The sequence below is a fragment of the Numida meleagris genome, chromosome 22, assembly GCF_002078875.1.
Source record: "Numida meleagris isolate 19003 breed g44 Domestic line chromosome 22, NumMel1.0, whole genome shotgun sequence".
Taxonomy (NCBI): domain Eukaryota; kingdom Metazoa; phylum Chordata; class Aves; order Galliformes; family Numididae; genus Numida; species Numida meleagris.
In genome coordinates, this window is record NC_034430.1 from 2,142,447 (window position 1) to 2,158,024 (window position 15,578).

General features: G+C 61.1%; 1 protein-coding gene across 6 annotated transcripts in view; it reads left to right on the top strand.

The window, feature by feature from the left end:
- Positions 223-15,578, top strand: part of PHACTR4 (phosphatase and actin regulator 4) — a 41,404-nt gene continuing 26,048 nt past the window's right edge. The window contains exons 1-3 of one of the 6 annotated variants that reach the window (XM_021375609.1): positions 275-321; positions 9,821-9,870; positions 11,489-11,559. Coding sequence is in view for 2 of the 6 variants with exons in the window: in XM_021375606.1 (XP_021231281.1) it covers positions 11,828-11,966 (139 nt within the window). In the remaining 4 variants the exon portion in view is untranslated. Of the gene's footprint in view, positions 322-9,820; positions 9,871-11,488; positions 11,560-11,584; positions 11,967-13,609; positions 14,013-14,032; positions 14,180-15,578 lie in introns of those variants that run through there. The other 5 variants (XM_021375607.1, XM_021375610.1, XM_021375606.1 and 2 more) reach the window with 5 other exon arrangements.

Sequence of the window (15,578 nt, forward strand, 5' to 3'; positions counted from 1 at the left end):
AACTTCACAAACCCCACCCGAGCCCCTCACCCTAAACCTCACCTCACCACAGGGGGCGTGGCCTAACCCTGGGGGCGTGGCCTAAAGTTTGGCCTAACCCCGCGGTGAGGGGGCGTGACCTAAAGTTGGGTTGTGGGCGTGGCCTAACACACGGAGGGGGCGTGGTCTAACACGAGGAGGGCGTGGCCTTAACCCCGCGGCGGGGGCGTGGCCTGCGCTCCAGGCGGACTACATCTCCCGGCATGCCCCGCGCCCTGCCCGGCTTCCGGCGGGGCCGGCCCAGGGGAGCGGCGGAGCTCAGCCGGCGGCCGCGGGCAGCAGGTGAGGGCGGGCGGTGCGGGGCTCGCTGGAGTGGAGAGGGGCTGCGCGGGGCTGCGGGGCGCAGCCTGAGCGGGGCGAGGGGCTCGGTGCGGCGGGGCTGTGCCCTGGGATGGGCCCGAGCGCCGTGCCCGGGCCCCGCCGCGCTCCTCTGCCCTCGGGCCGCTCCGCGCTGCCCCCGCTCCCTTCCCCCTCCCCCCCCCCGCTCTGGGCTCTCGGGGCCGCGCTTTGTCCGCTCCGTCCCGCGGAGCTCCCGGCTCCTCTCGGCGCTTCGCCCTTTGTTTCTCCGTGTGGGGCCGAGCCCCCCCCGCTCTCGGAGCTGCCCGGGACGGGGAACCCCGAGCGGTGCCGGGGGCCGCGCCGTCCCCGAGCCGCTCCGTTTCGCTGCGAGCCCCCGTGGCTCCGCTTGGTGGGCTCGGAGTTGATTTCAGGAGCCGGGGAGCCCCGCGGCCGCGGTTTTCCGGAGCTCGGCTTCCTTCTCCAACGAGTGGGAGAGCGAAGAGGGAGGGAATCGCCCCAGACCGGGCCGCTGGTGGTGGGACCATGTCGGTGCACCGAGTGAAGTTAGCACCCAGCGTCCCCTATTCCATCGCAGGCTCCGTTTCAGCCTGTCCTGTCCGACCGCGTGGATCCATCCCGAACCCAGGTGGCTGGAGGGGTGCGGGGCACTGCTGTGCTGTGAGCTTCCCCCGGCGCGGAGCATCCCCGGCCCGGGCAGGGCTGTGCCCGGCGCGCAGCTCCCGTTTCCCCCGCGTTCCGCTGCGCTGGGGCGTGCACGGAGCCGGGTCTGATGGCTGGGGGTCAGTGCTGGGTGATGCGCTGTGAGAAACCTGCGTGTGCCGGGGGGAGCTGCGCCTGTCGCACGCTGACGCCGGGCAGGGATGCAGGAGGAGCTGGGTGATGTGCAGGCGCTGCTCCTTCGCTGCCCGCCCGGTTTCCAGCTCTCCTTCTGTTTGCAACCCCGCGTCTCTGCTTGTATTTATCCACCGGGAAGGGCTGGGGGGGAGGGGGAGGGCTGATGAGCCCCGGAGAGAGGCTCGCAGTGGAGGGGTTGGTTGTGTGGAAGGAGGGGAAGCAGCCGTGGCAGAGGTGGGAAAATCGAGGGCGGTCCCAGCGGGTTTTCCTCTGCTGCATCCTGGAAACAGGCGACGCTTTGCCCGGTCCATTGGAGGAGGACGGGGTGGGAAAGCAGATTCACTCGGTGCCGTTGTGCTCACGGCGTGCTGCTGGCAGAGCAGCCACGTGTCACGATGGGCGATGCGTTGCCGTGAACTAATTCACTGCGGCCGCTCTGGTGCAGCGCTGCTGGCAGCAAAGCAGCAGAGCCACGGGATTTCAAGTGCCCTTGTGCTGCCGGGTCCCTGCGTCAGCCAGGACCTGGGGAAAATCACCACCAGTGAAAGGAGGGGCGGGCAGGCTGAGTGGCTCCGCTGGGATGCGAAGTGCAGTCCATCTGTTGCACGGTGTCATTTCCTGCTGGCCTGTTATTCTGCCGGGCTCGGTTCCCCTAGGAGGGTGCCTGCGTGGTGCCCGAAGAGCACGGCTAATGAGAAGCTGAGTCGCCGTCCCTTCGGTGGCTGATTAGAAGCTGGAGAGAAGTGGCGCGTTCCCCGTGGGCTTCATCTGCCTGGCGCTGGGAGCGTCCTGCTCCCGGCTGAGCGAGGTCACGGCTTCACTGCTTGATTTACTCTTTAACCTCGTGCTCCAAATCGATTTTGAACACGCAGCCCCGTAGTTATCAACCAAAAAAAAAAACAAAAACAAAACCCAAAGCCAACCCCAAAAGGCGCCGGTGAGACTGCAGGTGTGTTTAAAGGCGACCTCTGTCTGCTCGGCTGCTCCGTCTCAGAGCAGCAGCCACCTCTGGGCTGGGGTTGCAGGTGAGTGCTGTCAGGCTGTCTGGGCCTGTGCTGTTTTCCAGCAGTTTCGAAATGAGCTGTGGCTCGAGGCCGTCTGCTTTCCTGTTACCTGCTCGGCACGCGGGGAGGGCAGCTGGTAGAAGGCCGGCGTGGGGAGACGCGGGGAAACTCATACCTGCGAACTCAACCTGACACCCAGCATCACGAGCAGCGGTGTTTGCTGCTGTTCCCATCCTGTTTTGCTCGTCTCATAAATATTGGGCTGTTTTCTTTTCTGATGATGGAGATAACGAGGAGGGAAGCGCCTGGGTTGGAAAACTCTGCTCATGCTGGGCCGCCTGGGTCAGGGCCGGCTCTAGCCCAGCTATTGGTGATGGGGGGAGAGAACAGTGTGAGTGCACTGGGTTGGGAAAGCAGGAGGAGGGAGTGCTGCTCCTCCAGCATCCGCTGCCTGCGATGACAGGAAGCAGCGTTCTGTATGTTCTGTGTATCAGGTGCTCCTGCAGGGAGCTGTGGGCAGAGGGCCCGCCGCGTTTGTGGCAGCTGAGCACGAGCATCGGGGCTGTTTGCTTGTTTTACTGCGCTGCTTATCGAAGGAGCGGGATTCCTCGTGTGGGTGTGAGCTCTCTGCCTGCCCATTGCCAGGTAGGGCAGCAGAGCCACGCGGTCACACGTGCGTGGATGGATGGTGCTGGGTCTCTCCCCGCTGCTCACCCTGGTGAGCTTTGGCTGCGTGCAGCCCCTTCTGTTGGCCTGTCGGTTACAGGGGCGCCGCTACGCTGCTGCAAACCCCCACCTTGCTGCAAACCCTCCTCCTCAGTGCTCCCAAGGTGACTTTGCAGCCGCCATCGGAGCCTCCCATCTTCACGCCGGGGGCCGGGGCTTTGATTTGCATGACGGAGATGGCGCGGCGGCTCCGTGCCTTTCCAGCCTCCTGTCTTCTTGCTCTCGCACCCTGTCAGAGCACGGCGCGTCCCTGACCTCAGAGCCCCACGTCGGTGCTGCAGAAGAGCGTCAGCACCTCGGGGCGGCCGGCCCTGCCGAGCCGACAGCGCTGCAATCACTTTGGAGCTGGCGTGAGCTCTCCTGCAGCTCTGTTTCTGGAGCGTTGTCACAGTGTGAGCTTCGGTCTTCAGTTTGGTGTCCCCCCAAGCTCTGTCTTCTGAAAGAATCACCTGCTGGGGAGCTGCATTTTGGAGAGCCGACCAGAGGGCTGTGGTGCATTGCAGGTGGGGGGGGGGGGTTTCATGGCTCCTGATGCTCGTTGCACTCGGTGCACACTGCAAAGCACAGCAGGGCTCACCTCCTGCGTTGGTTTCCTGCCTTGGCAGCACCAGCAGACAGCATCTGTTTGGAACACGGGCAATCAGGCGCTGCTTGCACGGCGCAGCCCTAATGCTGCGGAGAGCCAGGGCCTGCCCCAGGTGCCCGCAGCCCTTGGGGGGTGCAGGGCTGAGCGAGGTGGGCTCCTGGCTCGAGCGTTTTATTGCCCGCTCTCAGGGCTATCGCTTCCTTTGCAAAAGGGCTGTTTCCTTCCTGCAGCGGGAGGAGGGAGTGCAAGCCAGCCCGGCTGCACGCCGGCTGCGGCGGTGCTGGTGCACCATTGCATTTTGAGATTCACTGCCGGGGGTGCAGGGATGCATGGGGCTTGAGGGGGTGCTGCCACCAGAAGTCAGTGCACGTGTGTGCTTTAGTGAGCCGGAGCCGTGCTGGTGGCTGCAGCACTGCTGCTTGGTGCTGCAATCCCGTGGCTGCTGTGCTGTGCTCTGCGTCCCTGCAGCACAAAGGGCAGAGCTGGGAGCAGAGCTGGGAGCAGAGCTGCCCCATCAGTCTGCGCCGGCGGTGGGGGCTGCACTTTGGAAATGCTTTCTGTTGCGCAGGGAGCAGGTGGCTCGCCATGGCACGGCTCTCAGTGCTGAGCAGAGCCCTTGGTTCCCAGGGAATGGGAGCAACGAGGGGCAGAGGGAGCTGGTGGAACCAGAATGCCAGGCTGCGGGCTGTGAGCACGGCGGGGGGTGCACGGAGCCCGCTGGGTTGGCGTTGGTTGGCGCTGCGGGGTTTGCTCCCGAGCACATTGGGATTTCCTGGCAGCTTGGAAGCAGAGAGCCGAAATCATCCCGTAAACGTGAGGAAGGAAGCCCTGTTTGGCCCAGATCTCAGGCGCTGGAGGATCTCAGAGTGGCTCAGGCTGAGGTGAGGCTGCGGGGTGGGAAGGGAGAGTGGGGAGCGGAGCCCTGCTGCCCTGCTGGGCTGGTAACCGCGCTGTGGCTGCACAACACCTGCAAGCACTACGTGCGCTGCAGGAGCCCTGCGTGCCTTCCCTCCCTTCCCTCGCACTGAGCAAGTGTTTGTTCACGGCCATGTGACCAACAAATTGAGGAACTGGATGGGATTGAAGCCAGCTGCTGCCGGCCCCGGGCTGGCTGTGCCAGGGCTCGGGGACCCTGTGGCTCTGCTTCCTTCTGAGCAAGGTGCTGGGGTTGGGGTGAGCTCCCTCAGCTCTGCTCCTGGGCTGCGTGCTGCCCCTTGTCCCCGTATTGCTGAGCTCTGCGGGCTGTACTGGCTCCTCCTCGCCTCTCAGTTCCTGTGGGAAGCTGCTCCTTGCTTTGGCTCACCCAGGCGGGTGCTGCCTCCCGTCAGGAAGCTCATTCCATCCCAAATCCACGAGTGTGTTGTGTCATTGCAAGGCAGCAGAGACGCGGGGTGCTTGGGTTTCTCATCGTGGCTCCTTGCTGCAAATGCGCAGGTGTGGGACGCAGCCTCGTTAGTTAAGGCTGTGATAGCAGCCACCCGCTGCTCGTTCCTGCAGCAAGACAGCTGATGTCAGAGCTAGCCCAGCCTGCAGGGGAGCCTTAGTGACAGGGAGCCACGCAAAGAAGTGGTTGCTTCATTCCCTTTGCTTGCAGATACAGGGATGGAGCACGGGAAGAGCTGCAGCTGAGCACCCTGAGCTCCGCACCCATCCCAGGGGACGGGGGCTGCAGTCGCAGGTCCCAGCCCATAGCCCTGCATTCCCAGTGCTGGCAGCCGTCCCCGGGTTCTGCCCCCTGGGGTGGACGCGGAGCTGCCTCTGGAGTCTGAAGAACTGAAGAGCTTTCCCTTTGTTCCTGGTTCCTACGGCTCGCTGCGGGCTGAGGTCCTGCTGGGGTTGGCTTCCCCATCCAGGAGCCTTCCTGTGCGCTGCTGGCTGGGACGGGGGGAACGGGGACGTCTGTGACTTGTGCTGGCACCTATCAGAGAGCTGCGTGTGCCAAGCAAAGCACCAGCTTTGATGGTTGTGCTGGGGGAGGAAAAGGGGGGAGGAAAAGGGGGTGTCAGTGAACTGGCTCTCCCGTCCAAGGACGCAGCAATGGAGCAGAACAAAAAGGCCGAATCTGGCGCAGGGGAGAGCTCAGCACCAAGTCAGAGCTCGCCGTGCCAGCTGCTCGTGTTAAGGCTTTGTGGGTTCCCCCCCCCCCCCCCCCCCCATGTACACCTGGATTTTGGTTCTCCTGCAAAGCCGCTTTGTGCACCGGCGTGGGGTGCCTGGGACCGGCCCTGCAGCAGCTCTGGGTTGAGAGCACCCGTGTGTGTGTGTGTGCTCGTGGCACTGATCCCTTCCCCACCCTGCTGGGGGAGCAGCACGGCATCTCCCCGGTGCAACGGGTCCGGGGTGTGCACGCAGCATCAATGCTCCGTGTGCTGCAACGGGAACAGCCAAGGGCTGGCTTTTTCCTACAGGGAACGTTCTCATGCAGAAATACGACGGGTTACGTTGATGCTGTGCCTCCTGCTTTGTGTTACAGGGGGTTTGGCAGCTCGGTCACGGGAGCTGCTCTGTGTCTTCGCCCCGTCCTCCATCGGTCTCTGTGCAAATTCACAGAGCAAGGTGGGAAACGATGGCTGGAGTGGCATTAAAATGGGGCTTGCTGCGTGCAGTGGGGCGGCACGGCGCGCTCGCGCTGTCGTGCTCTCTTTGTGCTGCTGGATCTGGCTCCAGGCAAGCTCTGAGAGGTGAGCTGCCTGCCAGGCGCTTCCCTATCTCCCACGTGCTTCCCGTTACTGCGCTAATTAAGTTTAGAAGGTCTGGCTCTGCCGCAGAGATGGCTCTGTAGCTAGTTAGGGGTGCTGCAGTGCCGTGTTTTGTCGGGATGACAACGTGTGAATTGCGCTCTTGGCTATCTCGGTTCATTAACGTGCATCTTGTCATTCTATGGACGACCTGAGCACCGTTAACGTGTTTTGATTCCATCAGGTGCCGTCCCCTGGCGTTGCTTCCCTCTTCATCTTCTGGTTTGCTTGATCTCTGATCTCTGCAAACGAGTTCTCTCCTTCAGCCCGTGGTGACGGCGCGTTCGTCCTCCTCCAAACTGCAGAGATTTCCCTTCCCAGCTGCACTGGGTCGCTGTGGCACCCGCAGGCAGCTGGCACAGTGCAGGCAGATTGCTGCTGCTCTCTGTGAGGAGCTGCTGGTTCCCTTAGCCGCCCTGTTAGGGTTAGGGTTGTTAGGGTTGCTCCCACCTTGGTGTTGGCCGTGCGAGTTGCACTTACAGCTGTCCTTGCAGCTCCGTCCCTTCTTCCACAAAGCTCTCCCCTTGTGCTGAGCAGCTGCCCTGCTCGTGGCCGGTGCATCCCAGCAGCTGCAGAGCTGCACGCCGTGTCCTGGGTGGGGGTGCTGGGACTCCCACCATAGCCCAGCACGTGGCGGTGGGATGGTGATAACTGGAGGACGTGAGCAGAACACGCAGGGCTGCAGCGGCTGCGGGCCAGGAGGGTTCCCCTCGTGGGGTTTAAGCTGCCCCGGGAGCTGCTCTGTGCCCCTGGGGTGTTCTCTTGGGTAGAGCAGAACATGGGTGTTGTTTACTGTGCTCTTAATCTCAGGCTGGCAGTGGGTTGAGGTGCTGCAGCCCTATCGCTGAGGACGTGGTTTGCAAAAATCTGCTCATCTGCTGTCGTGCGGTGAGGAATTGATGGGTGAGAGGGGGACGTGTTGGTTTTGCACCGCGTTTCGAACAAGGTTCAGGCAGCCAGAGCTGGCAATGCAGTGGTGGGTGCAAGCCCGGCCTTCCGGAAGGTTCTGAGGCTGCAAGCTTGACAGTGAGCACAGTGCTGAGCAGGATGCATGCTGCCTGTCCCTGCTGTCCCCTGCTCTCCCAGCTATGAGTCCTGCAGGCGAGGTTTGGGCTTCTGGGTGCTGCTGCAGCATGCCTCATGTTAAAGGCAACTGCTGTGGAGCAAAGGGCCGAGCTAGCGTGCTGCATCGCTGTTGTTTCATGTACTGACTGTTGGTAGCACTGTGCCAGGTCCAAGTGAAACATCTGGGAGGCTAGCAAGTGGGTTTGCTTTCATTTCGTGGGTGCTTACGGTGTGCATCAGTGCTGGACCCTGTTCCTTGGGCCGCTGGGTGTGTGTTAACCCTCCCCCGCTATGGGGATACAGGGGGTGTAGTTTGGCACCATTGTCAGGCTCTCCCCTGTGTGCTTTTCTCCTAAGGGATGCTTTTGGCTCACTGCAGGAGGGCCCTGCTGTGCTGGTGGGCACACATTGGGAATGGGGACAGGAGCTGGGCTGCAGGTGGTGATGCCCCGCTCCCACCTGGGGCTGTCGCAGCTGGCAGTGAACATGAACCCCGTGCTGCCTTGCTTCTGGCTGGGCTTCGAGGCATCCCCCGGTCTAATGAAAGATGCTGTTGGGTGCTGGAGCGGAGACGAGCAGCCCGAGATCAGAACCTGCACGGAGCTTCACCGTGAAGGCAGCTGGCGGCGTGCGGAGCGTCCGAGGGCTCTGGGCAAGGGCTGCTGCAAATGATGTGAGAAAGAAGCAAAGCTGGTGATCAGCAAAGCCTGGGGCTGGGGGAAAGCAGCACCGTGGTGCACGGTGACCAAGGCCGGGTCCCGTCCTTTCCAGCCCACGCTCTGCCTCTTGCAACTGCTGGGTTTGCACATGGCTCATTCCTCTGGCCTTTGCTCCGGGTGCTGCTGCAGGGCTGCTCCGGGCAGGTGGGCAGGGCTGGGCTGTGCAACCCAGGGCAGCGCCCGGAGCACGCGGCTCATCAGTGCAGAGAAGCCTCCCATCTGAAGGCTCAGCACTGATGTCTGACGACCTGCAGCGCGTGCTGTGCTAAAAACAGAAGTGAAATCCAGGTTTTCTCAGGCTGGCTGCGGGGAGGAGGGCTAACAGTGCCTGCCCGTCCTGCAGGGTGGGTGATCTCCAGCTGTCCGTTGCAGCGTGGTTCCCGGATCAGCAGCTCCTAGCTTGCGCTGCCTCACCCATTGCCTTGCTGAGAGCTTTCCCAGCGAGGCAGGGATGTGTGTGCCCGCTTCAGCATCCTGGTGGGAGCACCAGCTGTCCCCGTGTTGCTCCCTCTGCTCTCTAACCTCGCTTCTCTTCCATGCTCTGTTAATAGCCAGGTGCTCGGGCTCAGCCTCGGGGTGGAAGGATCCCACCTGGCCGGGGTGCAGGCGCTTCCAGCCGTGCCATCCGCTGGTGACACATTGGTGCACGCAGCCCTGAGCATTCCATCAGTATTCCAGGCACAAGCACGGCCCTGGTAACACGCAGAGCTCGGCGCTGTGCAGGAATGCCCTTGAAAGGCAAATTAAGCCCAACTCCCCGGTGGCTTTGGGGAGCGGGAGGGCTGCTGTCATCTCTGCTGAGGATGAAGTAGGTTTTGAGGTGTCTGCTTTTGCTTCTCTTCTGCTTTCCCTTCCCGAAAGGCCTGAGCTGCAGGCGTGCTGTGTCATGGGGCTGCTGCTGAGCGGGGGGTTTCGTGCAGGTGCTGACTTGGTGCCTGGGGAAACATGCACCCCTCAGCCTTCAACCCATTGCAGCTTCTGCACGTGGTGTCCTTGCCTCATGCAGGCATTGAATGCACGTGCTAAATCACGCCTCCAAAACGTGTGTGCGTTTCGGCAGTGTTCCTGGATTAAATTGGGGGGGCTTCTCGGGGTGCTGCTCAAGTGACTTTGGGATAAGCCACCTCTGAAATGAGGACCATGGGATGCTCCGGGCCATGCAGTCCGCGTGGATCGCCCTTCCCCTTGCTAAGCTGCTTCAAGGCTGCGGTTACCAGCCGTGTTCTGAGCTCTGATGTCTTTATTGAGGAGTTGTCCCTATCTGGGAATCCTGCATTGTTGTTCTGGCTGCAGCAGGAGCAATGCCTGGCTGATCTGTGCAGGGCATTTCCAAAAACGCTGAGCGTCTTTGTGTCAGAATCCAGCCGTGGCCCCATTTCCCCAAACTCAGTTCCTCTCTCGCCTCATTTCAGAACTCTTCCCCAGGCAGCAGCGGGGCTCGGTGCTGAGATCCCAGTTCCTCCTCGTGGTCCCCTTCCCCCAGCACGTTCAGCGCTGCCTTGCGTGCTCCCTGTGCCCGTGCAGCTCCCTTGGCAGCAGGCACTGCAGGTCCCGTGCTCTGTGGGTGTCACACCTCGGCGCTGTCCCCCGTTTCCTTCCCATGCAACGTGTGCGTGCTGAGCAGCTGCTCGCATCTCCAGGGCAGGGCACGGTGCCGTTCCCTTGCCCGGGTTTTTTTGGGGAGGGTTTCTGCCCTGGGTTCCCTGCACGGTGGTTCTGTGGAGCTGGTGAAGATGTGCAATGAAACGTGGGCTTCGCTCACACTCGGCATTCTAATCCACGTGTCAATTTTGTCTCCTGTTGTCGCAGGAATAATTGCTCGGAACGTCAGCGGGCGGGAGGAATGGAAGAGAACGCTGGTGAGTACCGTGCTGCTGCACTGCAGGCTGTGAACCTGTTCCTCCTTCCTTGGGTAAGCACCGTCATGAAGCTCGTTATTTCGAAGCTCACGCCTTTAATTTGGTGCAGATGATGAGCAAATGAGATGGTTTGGCAGCTGCAACCGCTGCAGCTCTGCACGAATGGTGAGCACTGGAGCCCATGGGAGCTGCGTGCTGTACCCTGTGAGATCTCTTCTGGAATCTCCCTTCTCTGCAGGCTGGGATTGGTCTCTTGAATGTCCCAAGCTCTTGAAAACAAGTCACATCCCCTTTCTTAATAGGTAGGAGGCCGGGAGCATCGAGCTGGTGTGTGATGGGAGCAAGGCAATGACGAGTCAGAAGGAAGAATCAGCTCCTGGTAGCTCCTGATTTTGCTGTATTTATTTCCCTGGGCTGCTCTGTCTTGCAGAAGACGCGAGGTTTTAATTAAAATTTGGCTTTAAAACTCTTGCTTTAGGCACTACTTGCCCTGAGGCGAGCAAGCTCGTTCCTTTCAGCTTTAACCAACGCGAGAGTTTGGTTTCCACTAAAACTAGCAGGTTTTTTTTGGCTCGAAGTGTTCTTCAATGAGCGTTCCAACCGCCTGCCTAGAAGGGCCGTGGAAGGCGCTGGTTTTTCCATCCCCATTTTTTTTTCCATTACCTTTGCTGGGCGGTGGGCAGCCGGTCTCCTCCAGCGCTCCCCGTGCGCCTTCAGACCGCGCTGTCGCAGCCGATGGCTCCGAACTCGTAGCAAAGTGCAGCTCTGCGACCACGGACGTTATTTCCAGCCTCTTGCTGTGCCATCAGGCGCTGCCATCCTTCGGGCTCGGGGCGATGCGCGCGTCAGCAGCGTGGTGCGTGCTCAGGGTGCCAGGTCTCTCCTTTGCGCAAAGCTGCTTGGCTGGAACCCAGCGGCCTGCTTGGAGAGAGCCAGGTGTCCGTGCCTAGAGACACATCAGGCTTATAATCCTGGTGGCGAGCACCGCTGCTGTGCCCTTTAATTGTTAGCCTGCGAGGGGCCCATTTAATTGGCGGGGATGGTTCCCCTGTGCTTTGCTTGCGGCAAGCTGATCCCAGGTGACGCGTTCCTGGGGAGGTGGCCGCGCTCGTGGCAGCTCCCTGCTCGGCCCCGGGGTGCAGGCAGCAGCAGGGCGAGTTGTTCCATCCCTGCAGCCTTCACGGCGTGGCTTCGAGCGGCACTGCGGGCTCTGCTTGTTCCGCAGGAATCGGCCTCTGCTGGGGCTGCCCGTGGCTAGCTGCGTCCGTGCCACAAAGCTTCACGTCCCCCCTTGCCCCGCGTTCTGGTCGGCTGGAGCCTGCCGAGCTGCCGGGAGCTCTGTTTGCTGATGGGAGCAGTGCGGGCGGCCTGGGATGTGGGAGGCCTGATGCTCTGCTCCCATCTCGTCAGCTGAAGCAGAACCGCTTCCCCTTCAGCTGCACGAGTTCAGGATGGAGAGCCTGGATTCGGGCTTCGCACGCACAGAGCCCGCACAGCTGACCATGAGTGAAGCTTTGTGTCCTTAGTGCTGGGAGCTGAGAGCCCCGTGCTCGAGGCAGGGTGAACAAACGGGTCTCTTATTGCTATTTTTTTTTTTTTTAATTACTTTGCTTTTAAGGACGCTCATTCTCCAGGTGCTGCTAAGCTCAGGACTCCGGGGTTGTTCCGGGCACTGGGGCTGGAGATGAGGTAAGGCAGAGCTGCGTGCAGGAGCTGAAGCCCGTGCCCTTTGCTCCTGCAGAGCCTGGTGCTTTTTGATGTATCGCTGTCCTTAACCTGGTTGTACATTAACTGCCCTCCCAATGCTGCATGGCTGGCTTTCGTTTTAACCGCATTGGCGCGTGTTCAGAGCTGGTGTGCTTCGAATGGCCACTGGGACTGCACAGTCAAGCAGAAATCCTTTTTAGCTGTCAGGCTTCGCTGGCCACGGGTGGGTGGGGGAGCTCCTCTTGGCTGGATGCCCCAGCTAATTAAAAATGAAGCACGCTGTTGTCTTCAGACTTTAATCCGCGCTCGCCCCCGGGGGCTGGTGGAAGCACGGTCTCCAGGCAGCTGCGGGGAGGCATGGGAGCTCGTCGGTGCACATTTTAGAGCAGGTACGCAGCGTGAAGCTGGCTCTCAGCTCTACCCTGGGTTATTTTTCCAAGTACAGAGAGGGGAGCACACAGCAACTTGTCGCGAGCCTCGGGCCGCGGCCCTGAGCGGGCGTCTGTAGCTGGTTTCCACGTCAGCTGGCTCGCGGTGATCCGCAGCCACGCGCGTTGCAGCCGGAGCAGCATGGGATGGCTGCTCTTCTCTGGGGTGGATGGACTGAGCAAAGCCAGGGTGTTTCCCTCCGGGCTGTGCGGTGCGACCGGCATCGGCTCAGCTAACGTGTGAGCTGTCCTGAGCGGCAGCAGCCTGCGCTGATCGGCCTGAGCCTGCTGCTGCCGTGGGGGTGGCAGGGATCCGGGCTCTGCGTGAAGTCAGGGCCCAGCCCTGCGGGAGGGTGCTGCCCGAGCTGTGCCGTCGCTGGGAGCGATGCGTGGCTTCTAAATATACACGTGGTGCGGGGCTGAGCCTCCCTCGTCCCCAGGGTCCCACGGACACAGCCGTGTGCCCAAGGGAAACGGCGCTGCAGCATCTCCCCCCGGCCGGATCCTTCCTGTCTGCATGGGAAGGACAAGCTGTGTTGCAGCCCTTCCCTTCATGGAAGGGATGCGGTGACCGAAGGAGGACGCGGCCTGAGGGCTGCAGAGCAAGCAGCTCGCTGGTCCAGCAGGGTCTGAGCCTTTCTCCAAGGCTTTGCTCTCGGCTCCCTGAACCTTCAGCGCTCCACTTAGAAGTTCTGCTGCTGGCACTGGGGCAACCCCTTGGGCAGATGCACTGGGGGGTCAGCACTGTGTGGGATAACTGTGAGCGGCCTCTTGCACATCCTGCTCTAGAATAACACCTGGAGTTGTAAGTTTATGGATGCTTGGAGAATATTCTGCAGTAATTTCTTGATTCCAGACCGACTTGCATCGCCGTTATCTCCTGCTGTGCTGCTTTTTTGCCAGTTCTTTTCCGCCCGAAAAATAGGAAATACTCCTCAAGTTCTTAACCTCTGTGCAGACAAAGAAGCAGTTTGTTTTAGCATCTGTGCTGGCTGCTGGGCCGCGTGCCTCGTGAGGAAACCAGTGCAATGCAGATCTGCTGCTTTTGGACACTGGGACTCCAAATACAGCCCGAGGAGATAGGCTAGGAATGGGAGTGCTGCTGTGCCATCAGCATTACTCCTTGTTCCTGGCAAGATGCGTGGCTGAACAAATGCCAGCAGATGCTCCAGCGTTTGGGAAATGAGTGCGTGATCGTTGCATGTGCAGCTGGATTTGCAGGTCGCTTCTGATTGGAAGCAGCAGCCCCATTGCTGCTCGGGGTAACGCCCTGCATGGAGAGGTTTGTCCTCCAGGCACAAGCCACGTGTCCCTCGCGAGATGCAATATGTGATGTATACAGGGCTGTAACTGTTTTGTGCAATGCAATGGAAGAGCCAAAGTGGTCAACGTTGCCCGAGATGAAAGGCTTAATTACAGTGAAGCGTGCTGCTCTGCAAGCGAGCAAGGGAGGCAAAACCTGACCGTGCCTGGAACGCGTTTACCGGAGGCTTGTGCTGATCTCATTTGGGACCATTTGCCTTTTAAACGAGGTGCAGCGCAGAACTCTGGCTAACCTGCCCCGAGAGCGTTACTGTCAGTAGGTGGGTGTGCTTGGCAGGTTGGCAAAACCCCTGCGACACGATCCTGACGCTCTTTTGTTCTTCAGCTTGCAGTTCCCGTGGCGTGGTCAATGGGATGCCCGCACTGCTCCGCCTGGTGACCCCCCCCCTCACTGCAGCGCCCCGGCTGGGGCTGCTTTAAAGCTTTGGGTGCCTGGTTTGTGCAGTGAGCTCTGCCTCCAGGACAGCAGGGGCTCGCTGTGCTCTGGTGGCTGCGCTGTGGGTGTGTGGGAATGGGATACCTGGCCTGAGAGGAGCCAGGGAGGAGGGGCGGAGGCTGGCGCTGAGTGAGAGGTGTTGCACCTGCTGCAGCGCTCAGATTGCGCTGGACAGTTTCCTTGTATTGAGAGGGAAGGCGTTGTGGGATGTGTAATCGATCCAGGCCGACTCGCTGGGACGTGGCTGGGTAAGTAGGGCACTGCTGGAGGGCGGGGGTTCCCGCTGCTCCTCCTCAGCTCGGACCTGACGCTCACCTCTCCCTCTGCAGCGTTGTTGGCTGTAATTTGCCACCAGATTTCAGTAGTGGCTCTCGTTGGGGATGGGGTTGGAAGGGAAGCCTGCCTGGAGCCGGAGGTATGAGGGCTTAGTGAAGATGAAGCCATCACTGTTATCAGTTTTTGGGTCACGCAGCAGCAGTGCCCGTGATGAATGGACAAACCCGGCCTTGGGGATGGGATGCTGTCAGTCATGCAAGCGGGGTTAGCTGAACAAAGCTGCTCTCGGGCCCCGTGTTGGAAAGGAGCCCGGCTCTGATTTCTGGAGGTGGCTTTGGTCTCCTCAATGAGAGCACAGCGAGGAGCCCGCGTCCTGGGCTGGCTTTGTGCAGGCGCGGGGCTGCGCCAGCCGTGACGGGCGGGCGATAAGCGCAGGTTAATGGGTGCCAGGAGGGCTTGGGAAAAGCAGCCCTCCAGCCTGGCTGTGCCTCGCTTTCTAAAGGACTCGCCAGCTGGGTTACGGGGACGTTTCCCTCCTCTGTGCGTTACAAGTGCTGAGTGCCCGAGCTCCGTTTTGCCTCCTGCTGTTGGCGCAGCGCGGTTCCTCCCGGCTGAGCTCTGCAGCCCCGCTGTGCAGCCGGTCCTGGTGCTGTGCAGCCGTGTCCCGAGGCCGGGGCAGCTCCGGGTTTGTACCGTGGGGTAACGCGGCGCTGAGGCCGTTTCCTTGCGGCATCGCCGGCCTTCTGTCCGTGGCAGCACGAGCCTGCTGTTGGTACGCGAGGCATCGCCGCTGCCGGCACGCGGGAGGGATCTGTGGAGATGGAGATAGGGCAGATTGTTTCTGAAGTCACGGAGGAGGCCGGAATCCGTGCTCAGATCTGCACCTGAAGGCGGTGCTTCAGCTGGGATGTTTTCCTGGGGGGGTGAACGCCGCTGGTGGCTGCGGGGCGGGCGGAGCGGGTGGGACCCGGAGCCACGGGTGGGAGCGAGGAGCGGAGCGGGGCCGCGCGGGGTGCAGTGCTGGGCGCGGCCGCCAGGGGGCGATCGTGAGTCGGGAGGGGAGCGGCCCCCGGAGCTCCGGGGGGAAATAATGGGGGAAATAATGGGGGAAATAATGGGGGAAATAATGGGGGAAATAATGGGGGAAATAATGGGGGAAACGGGGCTGCGAGGAGCTGGGGGGGGTCGGGAATCATAAGGGGAGGCTTTAAGGGATGCGCCATGTGCCACCTTTGAGGTGCACAGAAGCTGGCTCTGTCTGAGCGCTGCATGTTGCAGGGGTTACGTTGCATTTCGCTTAGGGGAGGGATGGAAAAATCTCTCGAAGTAATTAAGTTGCGATGCCGATGCTAATGAACGGCTTTCAAAGCCGGGGCTGTTTGGGGAGGGGTTGGTGGGAATCCCCTGTTGAGTCGATGGCAGCGGGGCCTGAGGAGTGATGCTGCAATTATTAGGCTGCAGCGATGTTGAACACGAAGCTAATCCCGTTATCTTGCAAATATTGAGGAAGCTGCTTGCTCTGGATAACTCCGTAATGG